Genomic DNA, 21,706 nt, shown 5'->3' with positions numbered 1-21,706 from the left:
TGAGCACTACAGAGGGTATTATTCCAGCAGTGTTGTGCTTCCTGTGATCCCAGGGGAATGTCTGGCTCTTTCTCAGCCTTCCCTTCCCATCTTGCATGTGTTTTGTATCTGGCTGTGTTACCAAAGCCTGTCCAGATGAGAGTCATTTGGATGTTACTGCCTTGTCAAGTTGTCATGATGCTGGCAGAGAATGTTTGTGGCGTACCAGCAGCGTGCTGGACTGGAGTCAGAGCTCCCAGACATGGTCATGGGGATGCAAATAGTCTCAGTAAGTACAGAAGGACTCAAAAACACAGCATCCCCCCAGCTGTGTTAATAATGCCAGAACTTTTCGGGCAGGTAAAAGTGTGCCTCACCCAGAGTGTGAGGCAGCTGCAGGTATAAGAATGACCATCAGCCTTGTCTGGAAGCAGAGCAGGTAACTCATCTGGGCTCATCCTCTGTTCCAGGGTCACACTGTGTTTTTGCTGTGGTGGTGGGCTTTGTCTGCCTGTGGCAGGCAGGAAGGGGAGGCAAGGCTGAGGTGTGATGAGAACAGGGATGAGGGTTCCCAGATTCTAGCAAGGAAGATTCATTTATGCAAGCAGAGAGCCCAGGTGTGGAGCCCCACCTATTCAGACCCCCTGCTGAAGATTCACCTTGAAGGAGGAGTCCTTTAGTGGGCCAAAATGGAAGATACCCACTTTGGCTCACCATCTGGAGGAGCATCTTCCTTCACAGATGAATTTAGAGAGTCTGCTCTCCCAAAATGTTCACACCATTTGGATCAGGACCTGTCTTCATGGACTGAGCTCTGGTTCAGAGACAAGGTTGCTGTGTTTGTCATTAACCCTTTGCAGCCTTGGAGAAATGTTTTACCCACATGCTCAAAATGTATTGGCAGACTGGTGCTCATTGCTGGGAAGTCTGAGGGGATTCCTCATTTGTCAAGCAGAGGTTTGGGGGAAAAGGGAGCCTCTCTGCTTGCAGGAAGTAGGAAGAGGAATTTCCTTGCAGTGGTTGAAAAACATGAAAGCAGAGCCAGGAATCCCCTGTGACTTCTTCAGGCTGTATGGTTAGCTGCCGCTGGCTGGGTCTCAAGTATTTTCCAGTTGTCCATGGAGGGCACTTGGACAGCTTCCACCCAACCCCACTCCCACATCCCCTCTGAAAGGTCTACAGGGAAAAGACTCCTATTTTTGAATTGCAGTGGAATTCCTGTGGCATTACATGCTGCACCCTTTGCAGTACCCAGAGAATTTAGTTTGATTCATGGCACTGCAGGGGGTATGTGCTGGCCTTGCTTTTCATTTGGAGGTGCCATCTTTTGTGTCTTGCTCATCATGGCCACTGTGGCCCCCAGGCTTCCTGTTATGGTGTAGTTGTCACTAAAAAGTGCCACTCTTGCCCTTCTTCTCCCATATTAGGCTTGTTTGACAGCTTGACTGTGTTTTCTGCTGCCCCATGGATTAGCAGATCCTCTCATCTCTTCCACTTGCCCACCAGTGATGGTCCTGTTGTTGCTCCCAGAGATTTGTGCTGGAAAAGCTGCAACAGCTCTGTCTCTCCTGGGTACATCAAGTCTTCTCTGTTGACCAAGCCAGCTCAGAGCCTGACTTACAACCAGGTTAGGAAGGTGTTGTCTCCCCTGTGGTCAGGACAAAAGTTTCCAAGGAAAAGCATAAGAAAAGAATGTGACTTCTCCAGGGAGGTCTGGGATCATGGGTGGAGTGTGATTTTTCAACTGTTCAGAAAGCGAGCTTTCATTCTTTAGACTTTAATAAGGTAAGGTCTAGTGCAGTAAGAGTTTACCATGAAAATCTACTGTCATTTGATGACTTTCCCCCCTTGATAGGAAGGGGTGGCACAGGGAAGATGGAGCAGGATGCCAAGAAGACAATTGTCAGGAAGCAATGGACACAATTTGGAATGTAAGAAATTTGGATTAGACTTTAGAAATTATTTTTAACTTGAGGATGCTTGAACACTAGAATAAGTTGCCCAGAAGGTTTGGGAAACCTCTGTCCTTGAGGCTGTTCAGGCCCCAGATGACCTTGAACAATGCAATTTAATTAGACCTGTTTTTGAACAAGGGTCAGAATGGCCTGTGGAGATCCTCTCTATCTGCAGTGGAGTCTCTGAATCTGCTGTTCTGTGGTGACAGTCACTAAAGCTGCTCCATCTTCTTTTTCTTTTTCCAGCAGCAAGAGGCACCAGAGGATGACAGCCCCTAGTTATGTCCCATGCAAGTAAAACAGGATGCAGTGTGGTGCCTTAGTGTCAGGCCATCAAACAGTGCCATCCAACAGAACTTTGAGCCAATATCACCTGTTGTAAGGGAATCCACCATTTCTGGGCTCACCCCTTCAAATACCATCATTTTGGATGGTGTTCATTCCCATTCTCATGTCTAATAATGTCATTCTGTGCCCTCCCACCCCTGATCCCTCTCTACTGTTGCACATACTCTTCTTGCAAGCTTTGCTCTTCCAGGGCTGCAAGTGCTCCCCCAGCTCCAGGTGGCATCACCACACAGCTGGTTGCTCTTGGATGCCCTTGAAAAAACATTGACTTTGAATCTGGCAAACCTGATGTCCCATCTCTATCTCTTCTGTCCTCTACCCTGTTCTTTGGGGTTGGTTTGTGTTTTGCTTCTCAGCTGACAGCTGTACCTTCACCTATCCTTCTGTCCTTCCTTTGTGCTTCCATGTTGGGTTGCAGTGCCTATCCTCCTGTAAATGTCACCTAGTTTGCAATACTCTAGTCTTGTAGGCATTGGAAAATTATTTGGGAAGCAGACGAGAGTGCTGTCATTTAGGCTGTTTGTGGAGACCAAAGGCTGCTCTGCTTTTGCCTCAGTAAAATCACAGAAGCACTGAAGGAGAAGGAGAGCCTAACCTTGGCAGGAAGCAAAAGGGTCAGGTGCCAGTTGGATGCTCCTTGTCTAACCTAAGGATGCCAGCAGGAAATGTAGTTTGAGGGGAATTGGAGTTGCCCATTCTAGAATTGTTCTGCTCACATCTTTGGGATGTTAACAGGATATTTGTGCTTTCTGTGCCATAGCAGGTGAAATTAGGGTCCTTTCTTCTCCTTGCCCATCCAACCCATCTGAACAGCTCTCAGTGCTGGAACTGCTCCCTCTAACCCTTACACATCCCTGAACCATCCAGATATCTCAATGGAGGAAATTACAGTTATTTATAATTAAGACTTGACAAAAAATGTTGCTAATGTCAAGGGAATGGCAGGCGACAGCCAGAAAAACATCATGTCTCCAGAAGAGGGACTGCAGGAATATCCCTCTGAATAGGGCTGATGTCGGCTCTTGGAATTTGGACAGCCTGGAAGGCTTTGGGGCTATTTTTCCGAGATATCATAGGTCAGGAATTGATGCTATTTTTAAGTCTGTGTCCCCCGAGCAGCTTTGATGAGTGAAGGAGACTTTCTCTCCCCCCTCCCCCTCCTTATGCTCTATTTCTATGAAATTTTTGCTTCTCTTCCTTCCGAGTCACGCCACAAGTATGTCCTTCAGGTTTGTTTATCCTTCTCACTATCTATTCCTCCCGGCCTGCTCCCGCCTTGGTTGGGTTGGAGGGGTGGCGTCAGCGTGGCGCGTGTCTGGGATGCTCAGGCAAGACATCACAGGGAAGGGATCAAGTTCTCCTAATTTGTCCTTTCCGGTTGGGAGAGTTTTCTCTCCACAAGCTGATGTGGCTGGGGAAAGTGTTCTGGGAATGCTGCTTTGTGGTGGGAGATCTCGGGGCCTGGTGAAGACAAGCTGGTCATCTCATCTCGCCACATAGCCCAGCCAAGATCTGTCTGAAGTAACTGAATCTTCAGAGCTCCTGGGAAGATGGGTGAGATGCCTCCAGCCTGGTGTGGTCCTTTGGCGCAGACTGGTAGGAGAGAGGCAGTCAGAAGACCCTGATTATCTGACACCTCCCAAATCAGCAGTGGCTTTTGAAAGCCTCTGCTGTTCCAGGTCCAGGGAAATAGCCCTTGATTTTCCCAGCTCTGTTCCACATGCCACCCTGCTCTAGTTTATTTCTGGAAGCCTTTATTTTTTTTCATTATTTTCCTCCTTCTCTTCAATTTGCTGTAGCAACCTCTTTCTTTCTAAACAAGCCTGTTGGTGTAGCAGCAAGACTAGGGATCTTGCCATTTCAAACAAGAAAGGAAAAGGGTTTCCTTTCTCACTTCACATCTCAGATGAGAACGTGCCTTTTTCCCCTTAGCCCATCCTCAGCTCCATCCTCCTGTGTGTCATCCCATGTAGTGAGGAATGCACTAATGGGCATCACTGCTAAAGGACACCCCCAGAAGCAGCTTGTTCAAACAGAGCTGGTGCTCCTTCATGGTGAGCCCAATGTAAAGAAACAGCTGTGCTCCCTTCATAATCTATCCACGCAGCTCAAAGATGCCAGTTGCTCCTGGAAGCATGGGAATAAGTGAAATGCTTTCCACCACCTTAATGTTGCTGTTGGCCTCATGCTGCAGGTTTAGTCATTCTTATGACATATTTCCACAATGGTGTGTTTCCATCATCATTCCACAGTGATGTATTTAAAGCCTTTCCATGAGTTGTTTTTTTTTTTCTTGCTCAGAATCTCTTAAATGAATGGCTTCACAAACTGTGGGTCAGGGTCTTCAAGTTTTGAAGACTTAGGGACAAGTCACAGAAATGTGGAGACAATGTCTGCTACCTGTCCTAAGCCTGTCTCAGCCCATGAGGATAATGGCACAGATGGTGGAAATGGTAGCACCTAATTTATAGAATCAGAGAATATCCTAAGATGTAAGGGACCCACAAGGATCATTGAAGTCCATTTAAAAGGGTACCTGGCATTTGCAGCACAGTCCAAGACCTTATAATTCCATTGCTGTTATTATTGGAATTATTATTGCTGATATTAGGTTGGACTTTGATTGTCTTGCATAGCTGAGGACATGAACTCCCTAAAGACCAATGCTGGGACTGTTGATGTTCTGGTGAGTGTGATACAGTCTTTTTATCTGTGCAGAAACACTCACATAGAGGGAAGAGTGAAACCTAAATTTCCTGACTGCTACCCACCTCTCCTAGCCCATTACCTTACTGTGGCCTTTAGAAATGGTGGTCTTGGATTTCACATTCCTGTGTTCTTTCAACTCTTTATTCCCAGCCCTGAAGACAGGAGGAGAGACAGCCAGCAGTGTTGTCAGGAGACCTTCCCCTCTAAACTTGCCCTTTGATGAATCTGGCTCCAGAGATTACCTTCTCCTCATTGAGCTTATTCTGGGAAATCTTGCTCTTTTTTCCTCTGCTGGCTCCTGTAGACATCCCAGACCTCATCTGAAAGATACAGATCATGAGCAGAGGGGGCAGTCTTCTCCAAGGTCCATTTTGAGCAGAGCTGCAAGAAATTTTTTTTTTTTTTTTTTGAGCATGTTCCAAGATAATTTTGCTCATATTCTTCCTTGTGCAATTCCCTGGGATGTGTTTTGATGAGACATGTGGCTGTGCACTGCTGGGACACCCTTGTTTTTACCACATACTGCCATCTCTGGCATACTGGTTTTCCCGGGGAAAAGGATGGAATGGAAGTCCAGATAGACTAGAGAAGCTGGAGAAGACACTTCTCAGCCCCAGCTGACAAACCCTCTCTGCTCCCAACAGTAAGGTGTGATGTCCATTCCTCTCTTGCCCTGTATCAGGGACAATCCCTGAAAAATCCTTGTTAGAAGCAGTTGGAGTTCTGGATTAATTCTTCTCTCCTTCCAACTCAAATTCCAGTTTCCTGATGCCAAACCCCCTCTCTTTTCCCCAGCAGGACCAACCTCTGCATTTCCTTCCTCCTCTCATATTTTCTTCTCCTGTTTTATCATATTTTATTACTTATTCTCATATTTTGTGGGGCTTCTTTTGTTGCCATGATTGGAAAGCTTTGTCTGGGGTGAGAACTCACCAACAAAGCTACTGTAATGAGCAAAACTTCTTCAGGCTTGCATGAGTGCCTTCCACCCACTCCCAAACCCCTCACTACGTGAACTTGCACCTTACAGAGCAGAGTTTGCAGTGTCACGGGACATCCTGTGGAATTGCTGAATATTTCAGTGCTTTAACACGCTCTTGGTTTCAGAGCTGATGATGTCTCTAGGTCTGGTCCAGACACTTTTCCCTCTGAAACCAAACTCAGCAGCCCAGGTTCCTGATGGCAGATTGCAGGAGCCACTTGGCACTGTCAAACCAGCCCCAGTTGGCACTGGTGCCAGCTTGGGTCTGGGAGGCATCCTGTTTATGGTTCCCCTTGGGATGTCTTTTGCAGCTGCAGTGTGCCTGGAGCTCTGGGCTCTGTGATTTTGGAACCCTAACCCTAGGCAGTAAAAGCAGCCTTGGGCTAAGGCTGGATCCAAGGGAAAAGCTGTGGAGGAAGGCATGTTGTGGCAGTTTTGTGTTCCCTTTGGCATGCCTTTTTTAGCTACACTCTGCCTGGAGCTCTGAGCTTTGTGGATTTCAGAACCCTAGCAAGCAGCCACCCACACAGGGCTACAGGCCCCAGAAAACCAACACCAGCCCTTCTCCATGAGAAGGAAAACTCACCATCTCCAGGTTCCTGATGGCAGATTGCAGGAGCCACTTGGCACTGCCAAACCAGCCCAAGCAGGCACTGGTGCCAGCTTGGGTCTGGGAGGCATCCTAAGCAATGCGGAATTTCTCGTGTTGGCCACCCACTCATGGCCACGGGACCCTGAACACCAATGCTCCTTTGTAGGATGTCTACGGGTGGCTCCCACTTTTCCTCCTCACTCTGTGTGCAATGTGTGATGAATATTTCCTCTCTTTTGACCTTTCAGGGCTTACATGAGCGTGAAGGAGCTGAAGGAGGCTCTGAAGCTGAACAGCACCCATTTCCTCAATATTTACTTCGCCAGTTCAGTGAGGGAAGAGTTGGCTGGTGCTGCCACTTGGCCATGGGACAAAGAGGCCCTTAGTCACCTGGGTAAGTAACTTATCCCATTCCTGGGGTATCAGAATTACTGGTTTTTCTCTCTCTTCCTCGACTTGGCAAATAGAGGTGGATGTGCTGTGCCTCAACATTGTGGATGTTTCATACAAAGGTCATGATAACAGGGTTTGGGTGTTCCAACAGCTGCTGCTGTAAGGAAAAGAGCTGCCTGCTCCCTGAATCTATGTGGGCAAGGTTGTGAGATTACCCACTGACAAGGGGCTTCAACATTGTTATGAGAAACTTTTGATGGTGAAGGTAGTGGGACCACAGGTTTACCATAAGTGCAGGCTCTGGAGAGAGTTCTAGACTCACATTTGGTTTCTCCTGGACCTTCCAGGTCTATCTAGTAGGATTCTGGAGACAGTGAACTTCACTCTGCAGCACATATTAGCAAACAGATACAAACCACAAGTGTCAGTGTTTTCAGAGCTGAGATGGCAGATTTCATCAACTCCAGGGCTGCCCAGGCAGCAGCCAGAACTGGCCACTTCCGAATCCAGCTGCAAGTGTGAGGATAACTATCAAATTTTACCATGTTTTTATAACTTGGCCTACTACCTGCTGGAGGCAAGGTTCTCCTTGGCCTCAGAGGATTCAGGGTGGACCCTTAAGGTCATCAGTCCTCGTAGGCTGCAAAGCTGCCAAAATGTCTACTGGTTCCCTAGAATGTGGTTGTTTTGTGCATTTTCTGCTATTTCTGTTGTTTCTCTTTTTCCTGCCTCTCCTACCACCTCTTCAGTTGTTGGAGTTTTCTGGCAAAGCCCTTTACACTTTGCAGTCAAAATGTCTAAAGCGTTTCTCAATAAGTAACTGGAAATAATTACTCCTGACACCTGCACAGCAGACCTAGATCTTCTGCTTTTACAAGTGCGTGATGTTCAACCCTGAAAAGTTTTATACTGCTGTTAAAGACCTGTTTCAAAGTTCCTTTGTGCCAGTTTCCCTCCCTCAATGAGTTTCAGGGCTGTTTTTTCAATAGCATATTGCTACAGCTGCTTGTTGAGGAAAGGCAAATCTCCATGAAATTTATTCTTTCAGCTTCCAGAAACCACTTCCAAGGCTCAGCTTGACAATCATCTGACTGCAGCAAGTGCTTCAGCCGCACACACGTTCCCCTCAGACCTCTCCCAATGGCCTGCAAGCCATTGTACAGAGGGGTAATTGGGGTGACTGGTCTCATCAAAAGCTTGCATTTAGTTCCAGTCTCTGAGCTTGTGTCCAGCCAGGGACATGAGAAATGGCACCATCTGGAAATGCTGGATCAGGGCTTTAGCGTGGAGGTTCAGGGGAAAAGGGGTGTTGTCTTGACTCTGGTGCCAGAGCTGTGAAGTATGAAGCTGGATCTGAACTTCTTTGAGTCTCTGGCATGAGCTGAAGACTTTGGTTCAAGACTGTCCTTGGTTTTAGATTTAATGAGCTGGGGAGGGCGGGTGGTGGACTCTGCTCTCCTTAAACAGTGAGCTTCACCACATCATCATTTGCTTTGTACCCTGCACAATGTATATTACTGTCCCACACAGAAGAAACTCAGGACTGAGGAGGCCATGAATGTGTGGCTTTTGACAAAAGCTCTCACGAGAGGCTAATGGAGAATCTGAGTAGATGTGAAATGAAAGCAGTGAGTAAAGAGAAGGAAAAGCCTTGGGAGGAGTTAATGGCAGTTTGTGAAAAATTCCTGCGTTTAAGGACCTAGCTATGGCCAGGGGTGGAGACAGGTCTATACACAAGAGAGGGGTATGGCTCCAAAAAGACAGACTCCTTTCCTTGTGCTAAATCTTGCTAATCTCCTGTCTATCCTGACCTTAAAATTTTAGGGTCATCACACAAGACCTGCACCCCTCATGCCACTGTCTTTTCCCATGGAGCAGAAATGCCATGCTGATTTTTCCCTACATACGTACAGGCCCTCCATGCTTTAGTTCTCTGTATGAATCAAACTGGTTCCTTGGCTTCTCTGAGAAGCCAAACTGCCTCTTGTCTGCAGAGAGTCTTGGTCAGATTTTGCTCTGATTGTTTCTCTGAACTGAACTTTCTTAGATGTTTTCAGGAGAAGCATCATGTGACTTTTTCTTCTCCAGCTGCCTTCCCTTCTGCTATTTTAATACTTTGCCACAGCCCAAAGATCACTAGATTTATTGTTCTCCATCATCTCCATCTCTCGAAGTTGTTTAATCTGCCACCTGGATTTTAATCTCCTTATAAACTTCATGATCTTTGAGTGTGTTTTTCAGGAAGGTTGACCTCACCTTCCTGTTGGTGTCATCACCTTCTGGAAGTCTTCAGTGAACTTTGTTTTTCATCCCCTTCTCTTCACAATGCTTCTTTGGGGCCACCAGAAGTTACATGACCATTCATATGCTGATTACCTACAGTTCTATTGCTCTCCTCCAGACTTTTTTTCCTGAGGAAATTAAATTTTCAGGCAGCCTTTCTGAAGACTTGGGGATAGTTTACCAATAGTACAGCCAAGAGCAACTACTTTCAATGAAGCATAAAAGACAATTACTGGCTTGGAGAGGCTGAAGTGGTCTATGAAATTTCTATAGACCATGTTTCAGCTGCTGTGGAGATCCCAGAGAAAGACAACTTGCTGCCAGCAAGCAGCAGAGGTAGGTCTCAGGTCTGTTTGCACCACTCCCTGTGACTATACTGTCTGTCTCAGTCTTTCCACCATAATCACAGTGAGTTCCTCACAAATTCAGATTTCTTGGAGTCTGGAATGAGTTTTCTGAGAACTTAGAAGTAAATATTTTTAACTACAAAGCAGAAGGAGTCGAAGAAATTCCTTTAAAAAAAAATCCTTAACTTTCTGTGGTGGAAAGCCTTGTTCAATAAACCCAGTAATGTAATAATGCAGATGCTTTGAACTTCGTGTGTAGCTGCATGTGAACTGCATAAACGTGGTCAAAAGGCAAGGGAATGGTGAACATTTGATGTTATAAATACTTTCTGTAGTTATATAAGCTGAGGCCAGCTCATATATCTGGCAGAGGTCAGTGGATGCTGAAGGAGGGCCAGCCCTCCCATCCGAGGTACCTTAGGCAATGGCATCTTCCTGTCTGACTAACTGTCATGCATTTGTTCCATTAATTGCTCTGACTCAGTGTTTGGGGAAGACTGGCCCTGCAATGCAGGTTCAGCTCTGTGGTTCACTGTTTAAAGGTCCTGTGGTTACTTGGGAATGTCCTCTGGGATAGCCCTGACCTAGGAGCAGGTTGGCTTCTTTGGGACTGGCATGGGCAGGAGTCCTTCAGCATTGCCATAGACCCTGGCTAGCAGCAGAGAATGTCCTGGGAGCAGGAGCTTCCAGGGCTGTGTGAGTAGAGGAGAAGCACAGTCTAGACCAGCACAAATCTGATGGGCTGGGCATCTCTTGTTGCTTGATCAGAGTGGGGGCTTGGCCTTGGGGACATTACCAGCTCTGCAGCTGTTGAGATGTTGAGGCCAGACCTGAATCTTTCCAGCTGCCTGGATGTGGTTGGGTGAGCAAGTCCAAAGAAGTGTCTGGCTCACCTGCCTTGCAGTATTGGACGCCCTGATACCAGAGGGATATGGAAGTTTTAGCTTTGTTGTGTGAATGATGACCTTGTGAACCTCCTTAAGCTGATTCTCAGGCACTGAAAGCCCAGTTTAGCTGATTCTCAGGCAGTGAAAGCCCAGTTTAGCTGATTCTCAGGCAGTGAAAGCCCAGTTTAGCTGATTCTCAGGCACTGAAAGCCCAGTTTAGCTGATTCTCAGGCACTGAAAGCCCAGTTTAGCCCTTTGCCCAGGGCAGGGAGAGGCAGAGGTGAGAAGGGAATGCCTGATCTGCAGTGGAGAGAGAGGGGAGGGTGATCCTGTTGGGAACACTTCCACATCTTGCCTTCACAGCCAGGATCCTGCAGAGGGGAAACAGAACTTCCTGGTCCAAAGCTGGGAGCACTCCCAGCTCATCAGGGAGCAGTGGGGACAGGGAATGAAGGGATAGGGATGTTCTGGAAGGCAGAGTTCTCAGGCTGTTTCTAATTCTGCCATTTAATTAGTTGTTAAAATGAGTACTAAAAATATGATCGTTCTTGTGGAGCGTGGGGGAGGAATGGAATAGGGGAAGCCAGCAGAGAAGAGGGGAGGGGACAGGGTACTGTGGCCTTGGCATCCCTCTCTTGTGACAGTTTTCTGCCCCCCTGTACTGGAATCCCATTTATTGCACCACATGGGAAGAGCACTGGGTTTCTGCTGGGGAGAAGGGCTGGGCTGCCTGGTCCCAGGATGCCCTGTGCCCCTGGTGCTCAGCCCTTTTCCCTGTGGTTACTGCTGCAGGATGCATGCAGGGCTTTCACGTCTCATTTACTTGTTTATGAACACTATTTTCTTTCTTTGTGCACATTCCTCCTTTCAGACCTTTGGGCAGGCAGCCCCCTGCCTTGCTCAGGCTTGGGTTTGGCTGTAGAGATGCCTTTTCTTTCTGTTCTCTCTTCTCTCATGCCCTGTTTTGATTGAAATGAAAAGCAGCTTTTCTTTTATGTGCCCACTGGGTTTCCCATCAATGGGATGCCCTTTGCTATCTATAGCATTTACTAGGGTGGTAATTGAGAGGGTGATGGCTTCCAGAAACCCAAGAGTTGACAGGACAGAACACGAAGGTCCCAGAAGGATTTTTCAGCCTCTGTGCCTTCTTGTCCGTCTCCAGGCAACTAAAGGGTCAAGAGCTGACTGATGGGATGCAAAGTCCTTTGCTCTCTTGTCTCACAACTAGGAAGAAAGGGAATGCAGCTACTTTGTGTGACCCATCCTTTGCCTCAAGCCCTGGACAGAAGATCCACACTGTGGGAAGGAAGAGCAATAAACATGAATTTTGAGCTAAGAAACGGTGCCACTTGACAGGTCAGTGGTGCCTCTCAGCCCTTCCATGGGCCACACACGCAGGGTGCTCCACAGAAGATGCCACCCTCATTTCTCCACCCCTTGTTGCAAGGGCTCGGGAGAATTGCTCAGGGAGTCTCTGAAGGTCCCTTCCCAGCCCCCAGCTCAGTGTTCACCCAGCATGGCTCCCCCATGGGAGTCACAGACCTGCTGGTGCCTTGCCAGGGACACTGCGATCTGAAGAAAACCCTCTCTTGGAAGGAATGCCCTGCACTCGAGGACATGAGTGCACGGAGCTGATCCAGGAGCACATTTCAAGCAGCCTGTGTGGCTGGAGACAGGATCACACTGTGGCCACCTGCCAGCTCTAACTTTGCTGGCAGGGCAGTGATCATCAGCAGAGATGCAGTAGCAGAGGCTCTGCTGTGAGGTAGCTGGCAGAGTAAATCCTCCAGGGCCCTGCAAAGGAGGGAGCAAGCTGTACTGGAGCCAACTATTCACCACACTGCCATCCAAGCTGTCTGGGTTAAAAGTAGTTGTGTAAAAACAGCCTCTTGAGGCATGGAGAGGTTGCCTGGAGTCAGCCTGGGCACATGCTGGGGTCTGCCTTTAGCACCCCTGTCTTGTTGATGCTTCCCAGCCCTTGCTCCTTCGCTGTAAGGCAGCATGGAAAAGTGGATGGAGTGTGAAAATGAAAAGAGAAAAAGGGGGGAAATGGCCAGTGAAAAACCTCAAAACAAGGAGAAAAATGAAGAGATTCCAAAGAAATTTTAATCTGGACAAAATAAAGGAGGCGAATAAAAGGAGGCCAGCAAAGCAGATTTTTTTTGTTCTTGAGCACCTTCTGTGGACAGTTTCCTAGCAGATGTGGTACAGAGCCATCAGCACAGGGTGTGCATCTCGGGTCAGGGGCTGGAGATGCTGGCAGTGAGCAAAGGGAAGGCTGTGTTCCACCTGGCTTTTGTCAATATCCTTGTTCTTGCCATCACAGATGGGCTCACAGGAAAGGAAAAACTACTTGCCCTGCAGCCACAGTTCAGCTTAGGGCAGGATGATCATGGATCCTGTCCAGCTCCGTGCTGCTGCTCTCAGTAAGAGGTGGCAGCTCTGGGGCAGTTTCTGGGGGACTTACCTGTGCCCATGCTCCAACATCTTTGACAGCTGAACCTGCACCAAACTGGGTTGGAGACAAGCTTTGTGTCCCCTTGAGTCAGGGGTTGGGTACCCCAGTGAAGAGGAGTAGGTTGTGATGGTTTGTAAGGATCTTGTTGGGTTCATTTGCCCCTTGCTCACATGCAGACCCCTCTGAAGGGGAGGAAGAGATCTTCAGAAGCTATGTCTTGGGAAATCCCACTCTAAAATACACTAAATTTGGGTCAGGTTTGTGGCGGGAGCTTAGTGGATTTCAACAATACCTTGTGAGAATTTTAGTTTACCTCACAGAGTCTGGTTTGGAAGTTGAAGCAATAGGTCATGGGTGATTTCTCAGCAGGGGCTGGAGGTAGTGCACCTCAATCTTCATGTGGATTTTTGCTGAATCTGGCTTCTAGTTGGCACAGCTGAGTGTGTTGGGACTTTGCTCAGCACCTCATTGTCCTCACCTGCCATGGGAGCTGGCCTGCCTTAGACACCTGTCTGGGCCAGGGAAGGACTTCTGTCCTCTGCTTCAAAAGATGATCCATGTAAAGGCACAGCATGGCTCGATTTGGTGTTCTGGCTCCAAACCTCCTTTGGAGCTGTGTGATCCAAAGCAGACACTGAATTCCAGCTGTGCAAAAAGATGCAGAGGGAAACAGTAGCTGAAATGATGGAAGATGTTGAGGGGGGAATAGAGTGGGAGGAGGGGAAGAAAAACCACCCACCCTGCTCCAACCCAAGAGGGCAAAGGAGCCTCTTCCTATCCTATAAGAGGCTGAATATGTCCATCTTTGTGTGTCCATCTTTGGGTCTCCATCTGGCCCCTCATCTGTGGCCTGGAAGCACAATGAGAGGAGTTTTACCTCTCACAGGTGAGTAATGACAGATGCCCACTGTCCCTTTCTTGGAATGATGCTCTCTGTACTTGCAATTCCAGGTGGAGTTGTCCTCAACCCTGCTTACTACGGCATGCCTGGCCACACTAACACCATGATCCATGAAGTGGGGCACGTCCTGGGGCTCTACCACGTTTTCAAGGGAGTGAGCGAGCGGGAGTCTTGTGAGGATCCCTGCAGGGAGACCACTCCATCCATGGAGACAGGAGACCTCTGTGCTGACACTGCCCCCACCCCAAAGAATAAACTCTGTCGGGATCCAGACCCTACCAATGACACCTGTGGCCAGACACATTTCACAGGAACACCCTTCAACAACTACATGAGTTACACAGGTAATGAGTCATCCTTGCTGGGAGTCACAAGGGGTCACCTTCCTTAAAACTTGGGTTTACCTCCATCAGTAGTGCCTTACCTCACTCCCTAACCAACAGAGACCCTCCTGGTGTATTGGGATGGGTCAGGCAGTGCTTGCAGTAGCTGCTTAACCATTTTCTTCCCTCAGGCTGTTTCTATCCATCCCTCTCTTCCTGCCAGTGGTGCTGGACATGCACCAAGGCTCCTCTTGTCTGTGCGTGCCTTTGTTCTTCAGTCCTGAAGCTATTAATATTATTATTAGTAACATCCTGAATTATTATTATTATTATTATTATTATTATTATTATTATTATTATTATTATTATTATTATTATTATTATTATTATTATTATTATTATTATTTATTATCTAACCTCCTGAACCCTTTTGGCGTGGTTCCCAAGGCATGCCGCGGGGGGGCTGGCGTTTCTCCTGCCATGCCAGGAGGAGCAGTTCATGCCCCGGGCTGACCCTCCTGCGGTGGCACTGCCCAGGTGCGGGTGCCGGGCGGGTGCGGGGACCTGGAGCCGCTGTGGCAGTGCCATCTTGTGGCTTTGGGGACACACGACACCAGAGAGCCCCGGCAGCACAGCCACCGCACGCTGGTGCCTCCCAGCCCTCCCTAGAAGTCCCCGAAAAGGTTTATCCAGGAGCAAAGGGCGCATGTTGGCGTGCCCTAACCCTCGGCCCGGCCTCTCTCGTCCCGCAGATGATGAGTGCACCAACAGCTTCACCCCCAACCAGGTGGCCCGCATGCACTGCTACCTGGACCTGGTGTACCAGCGCTGGGGACACAGCAGGAAGCCAGCACCCATCCCGATCCCCCCCATGGTCACCGGGCAGACTCAGCACTCCCTCAGCATCTACTGGCTGCCTCCCATCAGCGGCGTCCTCCACGAGAGGTGAGGCACTGTGCTCCTGGGCTTGCACAGGAAGGGACAAGGCATCTCTGCGGTGCCAGTCCCCTTCCCACCCTGCTGGTCTCCAGCAGAGCCCTCGGGCACCAGAGCCAGGCTGCTGCCATGGCCCCCTGGCAGATAGGCTCTCCTGCAAGCTTCCCGCTCTCGGGGTGCCGGGAGGGGAAGCCAAAGAGCATCAGCAGGCAAAGCCAGCCCTAAAACCCCAGAGTGCAATCAGGGAATGAAAAATGAGCTTCATTTAGCACTTATTGTATAAAGTAGCTATTTACCAGGAGGAAATGCAGCCTTGTGGTTAAGGCAGGGAGCTCGAACCACAAGAGCTGGGTTTCGTTCCCAGCGCTGTCATGGGCTCGCAGAGCAGCTAACTGGGGGTAAGTCAGGAAACTTTTCAAGCCAGAGAAATGATGCCAAGGAGCCAGAGCTGTTTGGCTGCTGAGGAGTGCACAGCCATGAGTATTGGGTGGATGTCTGTCTTCTCCCCACTAAGGGAGCCACCAAGACCTGGATACACCACCAGTGTCTCTATTGAGCAGCCCCTCTTACTAATATATTTCAGTGTCCACCATGTTTTAGGTGGTGAGACTTTATTTTTAGGGGCCTTTTTTTGCTTATGGGATCATAAGCACGTACATAAAGAGCTTTTGAACTTGTTTTGAAGCTGCTTCATAAAGCTGTCTTTTATAATTAAAAGGAAAATGCTGTTTGATGGCAGCTGGGTCACTCTTGGGTCAGTGTTTGCTGACTTTTCAAAGAATGGGTGCTCTCCACAATGGCTCTTTTGCTCAGGAGTAACAATACATGCATGTCACCCCACAGACAGGAGAGGCTCAGAGTGCTGGGTAGCCTTGAGTCATCCAAATAAACTGCTTTGTTGGGGAAAGAAGTGATTTGGGAGCAGGAAAACATGGGTCTAGAACAGAGGCCCTTTTGAATCATCCCAAGTTGTCTCAGGAGCTGGTCCATTGTGGCAGTCCTGAATCCCCTGAGAAGAACTGGTCAAGGAAAGTGGCTGAGGGCTGGGCCTTATAGTAGAAAAGTGCCTTTATCTTTTCTGGAGAGCATGGCAATTGATAATATTGTGACTGGTTTGTATTACAATAATGCTGAAAGCCAAACCCTGACCCTGGGTTTAGCAGAGAGTGCCTTATTTGCACCCACTCTAGTCCAGAGGCATTGCCCTGGGGTGTGTGGGGTCTGTTAGCTCTGACTGGCAGGGATGGGATCCATCCAAGACTACCTAGAGAGCATGGAGAAGAGGAGAGATTAAATCCAGCCTGTCCCATGGGCGCTCATATTTCCCTGTCTTGGAAGAAGCTGATTGCAAGCAGCATGGTATACCCAGAGAGATTGAGACCTTAGCTCTGCTTCTCCACCTCCCTGTCTGGTACCACCTGGACACACGTGTCTAGGGAGTTGCCTGTTCCTCCTGAGCCATGGCAGGGTGTGTGCTGTGCCAGCAGGGAGCAGGACAGGCTGTGTGACAGCTGTGCTGAGGATGGCACCTTCCGGCAATACGTGCACGAGGCCTCCTCCCCCCGCGTCTGCGACTCCTCTGGCTACTGGACTCCAGAAGAAGCAGAAGGTAAATGTCTCCTCTCTTTTCCTGTCTGGGAGTCCCCAGACAGAATCCTTCTGGTAGAAGAAAAAGAATATATTTTTTTTTTTTTTTTTTTTTTTTTTTTTTTTTTTTTTTTTTTTTTTTAGAGAAACAGTTGTCTTCCCTTTGCAAGGGTTCTGTAGTGCAGGAAGGATTTCTTGGTGCCTAGGGAAAAACCTGGCACCCCAATATTACGCCAAATCATCAAATCATTGTCCAGGTGTTGTTGAAAGATACTGACCAAAGGGAAAAGCACTTAACTGAAATCAGTCTTAAAATACAGATCTTGGGACCTCATTCGAAACCTCAGGGACATTCACAGACTTTAATGTAGTCTTGTCCACAGGGAGCAAGAGGGGCTCTGTGCTGAGTCCCACTGAGTCTGTGCCAAGCCCTGGGCAGTCCATTCCTCCCTAGCCATGCCAATAGCAGCTGGGCATTACAGCTTCTCTTGTGCTGAGACCCAGATGTTGGTTTAGAGACCCACCTTGTGGGCACAGTGGCGACTTTCAGGGTCACACTGAATTGCCATAGGAGGTGTTGGGCTTTTCTTGCTGCCTCAGCTCCTCCAAGAGCAGGGTAGAGGAGGCAGGAGACCAGGAGAGCTGATCCTGGGAGCTGTGTGAGGTGCATGTGCTGCTGCTGAACCATGCAGAGCCAGGGGACGTGGTTCTGTGTGTCTGTAGTTATCACAAGTGCTTGTTTGCTCTGATAAAAAGAGAGAGTTTGTGTGTTTCAGAAACTTTTAGACTTGTCTTATATGGGTGAAGGCTTTGAATTGGTGCTGGGCCCTAAGAAATGCTTCCAGTGGCTAATGAAGACAAAGGTATTTCTACTACAGAATGATAAATTCCACTGGGTCTGAAAGGCCAGCACTCCATTTCTCTTGCTGAGTGCTTATCCACCATGAAGGAAGGCAGGCTGGGGCTCTGAGGTTAGCCTGGGTACTGTCCTGGAGGATCTTCTGGAAAAACAGCCTGGAAAAGCAGCAGGTCCTGCTTCCCTGCTTTGGACCTGGCCCCTTCCTGACTATGACCTGTCCTAGCATTTGCTTGTGCAGAGCTTCAGTCTCTACTCTCCTTGGAGCATTCAGGTGCCCTTGGCAAAGTTTCTACACCTGTGAGGCTACAGAGCAAACTTGACATTCCTCAGCTGTGTCTAGTCCTTAGGTCTCTGCGCTGTGTCCAGCTGTAGTGTGGATACCACTGTTCCCATTTGAGAGGGCTGTGAGTCACCAGGTCTGCTGAGCCTTGTGCATATGTGCAAGTACCCAGGAACTGGGAGACCAGTGGGGATTGTTGCTTTCCAGGGTGTTAGGGCAGGTGCCACCAGGTCTAGGGCATGTGGGTGTGCAGTTGCAGCCTACAGGAGGTGCTAAAGCAGGCTATAGGGTGTGGGTCTCCTGTGAAACCAGGTTTACACCATCTTCCTCCTTGTCCCAGGTCCTCCAGATGTGGATCAGCCCTGTGAGCCCAGCCTGCAGGCCTGGAGCCCAGAGCTGCACCTGTATGACATGAACATGACGGTGCCATGTCCCCAGCCACACGGCTGCATCCTGGAGCTGCGCTTCCTGCACCCCGTCTACCCCGACTCCCTCACCCTCTGGACCACCTACCTCTCCACAGGCTCTCCCAAGGCCCTGTCTGACATTGAAATCCTGACAGAGCAAGGGGACTCCATCCACCTGGGCCCCCTGGACACCTTCTGTGATATCCCCTTCACCGTGAAGCTCAATATCCCTAAAAAGATGTCTGGAGTTAAAATCTACACCTTTGACGAGAGGATGGAGATAGACACAGCCTTGCTGACCTCCAGGCCCCAGAGCTCCCTGTGCTCTGCCTGCAGACTGATCCAGTACCGGGTGCTCCGTGACCCCCCCTTTGCAGATGGGTCCCCTGCCACCCCCCTGCAGGGACACCGCCACTTCATGGACACGTGAGTCGCAGGCTGCTCTGTCTTGGGCTCAGGGGTGGCTGAGTCGGGTTTGATTACCTCCTTGTGTCTTCTCCCTTTGAATCCCTGGATGGTTTTGCTTCTGTGTTGTTTTTCCTGCTGTCCCCCTGCTCTGGGAATTGCTGCATCCAGTGCCATTGAGCAAGGGTGTGGCAGACCCACTGTGCTAGCATGACCCTTGTCCATGAGCCCAGGTTAACTAGAAGGAGCTTGTTAAACCCAGAAACATTTTCCCCATCAATGCAACCCAAAAAATTGCATTTCCCCATCAATACAACAAGTAAAATGATTACTCAAGCTAATTCCACTTCTCCCCAGCTCAGACCCTTGGGAAATAATGACCTAAAAGAGACTCTCTTCCCACAGGCTCTGCCTCTGGCAGAGTATGAAGACACATCAGACTGTGATACTGCATGGATATATACACGTGATGTCTATAGTTGTGGTGAGCAAATCTCAGTGCTGCAGATGTTGCTGCTCCCTCAAGTTCTCTCTGTCCCTGCAGGGAAGTCACTCCTGGGCAGGTGTACCACTACCAGGTGCAGGTGGTCTCTGGGACAACCTCAGGAGAAGCGTCCCCGCCGCTCGTCCATGTGCATGGAGCACCCTACTGTGGGGATGGGAAGGTGGCCACGTAAGTTGAAAAGCTCCTCAAGCTCTCAGCTGAGGTTCTTTAAGCTGTTAGGTCATCCTGCCCCAAAGGGAAGCAGCAGGTGGGTCCTCCATGCATGGGTACATGGCTGAAGCTGTTTTACAAAATCCCTCCAGCAGACTGAGCTGTAGAGCTTGTGTTTTGTAAAATGCCATGTGCATAGGAGATGGTCTGCATGAGGGGTCCAACCTGAACATCCTCTGTTCTTGACTTCAGAGCTTGGATTCTGGCCCATCTCAGCAAACTGTTGCAGAGTCCAGCCCAAAGGATCTGCCTTTGGAAGTGGGCAGCATAACTTTTTGCTCAGGGCCCTGCAGGAGCAGCTTCTGCAATGGGCATAGTCCTACATGGTGTGGTGTCTTTAAAAAGCTGTTCCCTCTCTGCTCAGAAACCCCAAATAATGAGGGATGCACCACCTCTACACTGAGAGAGCCCAATGCTTCATCTGCTCTGCCTGGGAGATAATTATTTCAGATTTCCTTATTTGAGCTTTTTCAGACTTCAGTTTCCAGGATCCTCAGGATCACTTTCATTTGAAATCAGTTTTCTTAGCAGGGTAAGGAAAGGGAAAGGGAGAGGAACCTTCTGTCTCTCCCTTCTCTTGCCTCCTTCTCCAGCTCCCACTGAAACCCCAGCCCCATTTCAGAATCTCCTGCCTTCTCCAACACTTGCTTTCTCCAGCAACAGATCTTCCTGGTGCTTAGTTCTATACTTTTTCCATTCTCCCAGAGTTCTTGCTCAGGTTTTACAGCAAAGTCACAGTACAATCATGTCTGCTCCCAAATGCTGTGACTTCAACCTCTTTTTGTCCCCTGGCAAGGTGTTTTCTCTTCTCTGTCTAATTCCATGTGTGGATCTTCCTTTTGAACTGCTTCTGTGGAAATAGAACCAAGATAAGGGGTCCTCACTGATGACTGGGCAGGAGCACAGGGGTGGGTGTTGAGTCAAAGGTGGTAATAATACATCTGGCTGTTGCCCTCTTAGGAGCCTGGAGGAGGAATGTGATGATGGGGACTTGCTGGATGGAGATGGTTGTTCCAGGAAGTGTAAAAAGGAAAAAGGCTTCAACTGTGTTGGTGAGTCCAACTGGATTGAGACAGGTCCAAATGGATTGACTCCTTTTGAGGCAGGAGCCAAAACTGTGTGTTATTCACACTGCTCCTTAGAGCAGAGGGCCATGCACCTCATCACAGCAGAACCTGGATTTGCAGCTGGAGTGATCCATGGGTCTTGTGGTGGGAAAAACCCTAGGCTAATGAGACAGCAAATCTCTTATAATGAGAGAGGTGTGTGGCTGGAGCCTGGTTTGTAAGCAGCTCATCCCTGTTCTCCCTGCAGGGGAGCCAAGCCTGTGCTACGTTCACGATGGGGATGGTGTGTGTGAGCCCTTTGAGAGGACAAGCAGCATGCTGGACTGTGGTCCCCACACTCCTGAGGGATTTGTGGATCTGTGGGCAGTGAGAGCCTACTCCTCCCATCAGGATACAAAGTCCTGCCCTGCTTCCCTGGTCACTGGAGAGCCTGTTGTGAAGGTGAGTGAAGGCATGGATGAAAAAAATGACAAACTCTGTGCTGGGGAATACACAAAATCAGCTCTGGAAGCACTCCTTGATTATTATCTTCCCAACCAGGGACTGAGTGGAAGACCTGGGCAGTTCTCACACTCCTCCTGCATCAGTCCCTGAGTTCAGGAGCTGCAGTTCATGGAGAGGTGCTTTATCCTGGCAGGGAGCACCTCCCCCAGCCATCATTTCACTGAACAGTGGCCACCCCATCCCACCAGCCAAATGCTCAGCTTGGAGTGTGTGACTTGTCCCACTGTTGGCTTAAAAAAAAATCCTGTCAGTCTAATACCTTATAAGGTCAGGGCCTGAAAGGATGAAATCACACACACATCAGCATCTGTACTGCTCCCAAGCCCTCTGATCTGAAGCCAAGGAAAAATCAATGGGAGAATTCCCATCTTTCATATGGGCTTTGGAGCAGAGCCTGGAGGGGATTTTGCCTGATTGGTGTTAACGTGGTGTGTATGTTCTTTCCTAGCAAGCTGAAGAAAGGCAAGAAATATGTAAAGAGATCACATTTAGCCCTTTACACATGTGTTTCTACTGATTTGATAGGAAGAATGATCTTGAGACCTGCAGCATGATTAAACTGCCCAGATACACATGTCTGATGGGGTGCCTTGGGCTCAGGTGTCTATTCCTTCCCAATGACACCTGCATCTCCCAGGTTTTGTCTGCCAGGCCTGTGGGGATGTCTGGGATGCTACAGGGCATTGGATGGAACAGAAGAGTGTTATTCAGGCTAATGGATCACACCTTTGTATGTCGTGAGCCCAGCCAAAACCAGGATGCCATGGTCTCACCTACCAGCTCACAGCT

At 48.9% G+C, this 21,706-nt stretch overlaps 1 protein-coding gene across 1 annotated transcript in view; it reads left to right on the top strand.

The window, feature by feature from the left end:
- Nucleotides 1-21,706, top strand: part of PAPPA2 (pappalysin 2) — an 88,219-nt gene that overhangs the window by 21,489 nt on the left and 45,024 nt on the right. The window contains exons 3-10 of the mRNA XM_071435898.1: nt 6,814-6,959; nt 13,885-14,178; nt 14,910-15,102; nt 16,581-16,702; nt 18,160-18,652; nt 19,176-19,304; nt 20,307-20,398; nt 20,661-20,854. Of these exons, the coding sequence (XP_071291999.1) occupies nt 6,814-6,959; nt 13,885-14,178; nt 14,910-15,102; nt 16,581-16,702; nt 18,160-18,652; nt 19,176-19,304; nt 20,307-20,398; nt 20,661-20,854 (1,663 nt within the window). The remainder of the gene's footprint in view (nt 1-6,813; nt 6,960-13,884; nt 14,179-14,909; nt 15,103-16,580; nt 16,703-18,159; nt 18,653-19,175; nt 19,305-20,306; nt 20,399-20,660; nt 20,855-21,706) is intronic.

The sequence above is a fragment of the Agelaius tricolor genome, unplaced genomic scaffold (assembly GCF_023055355.1).
Source record: "Agelaius tricolor isolate 1412-34295 unplaced genomic scaffold, bAgeTri1.0.p SCAF_11, whole genome shotgun sequence".
Taxonomy (NCBI): Eukaryota; Metazoa; Chordata; class Aves; order Passeriformes; family Icteridae; genus Agelaius; species Agelaius tricolor.
The sequence above is the reverse complement of the archived record's forward strand: the minus strand, read 5'-3'. Positions and strand labels throughout refer to the sequence as shown.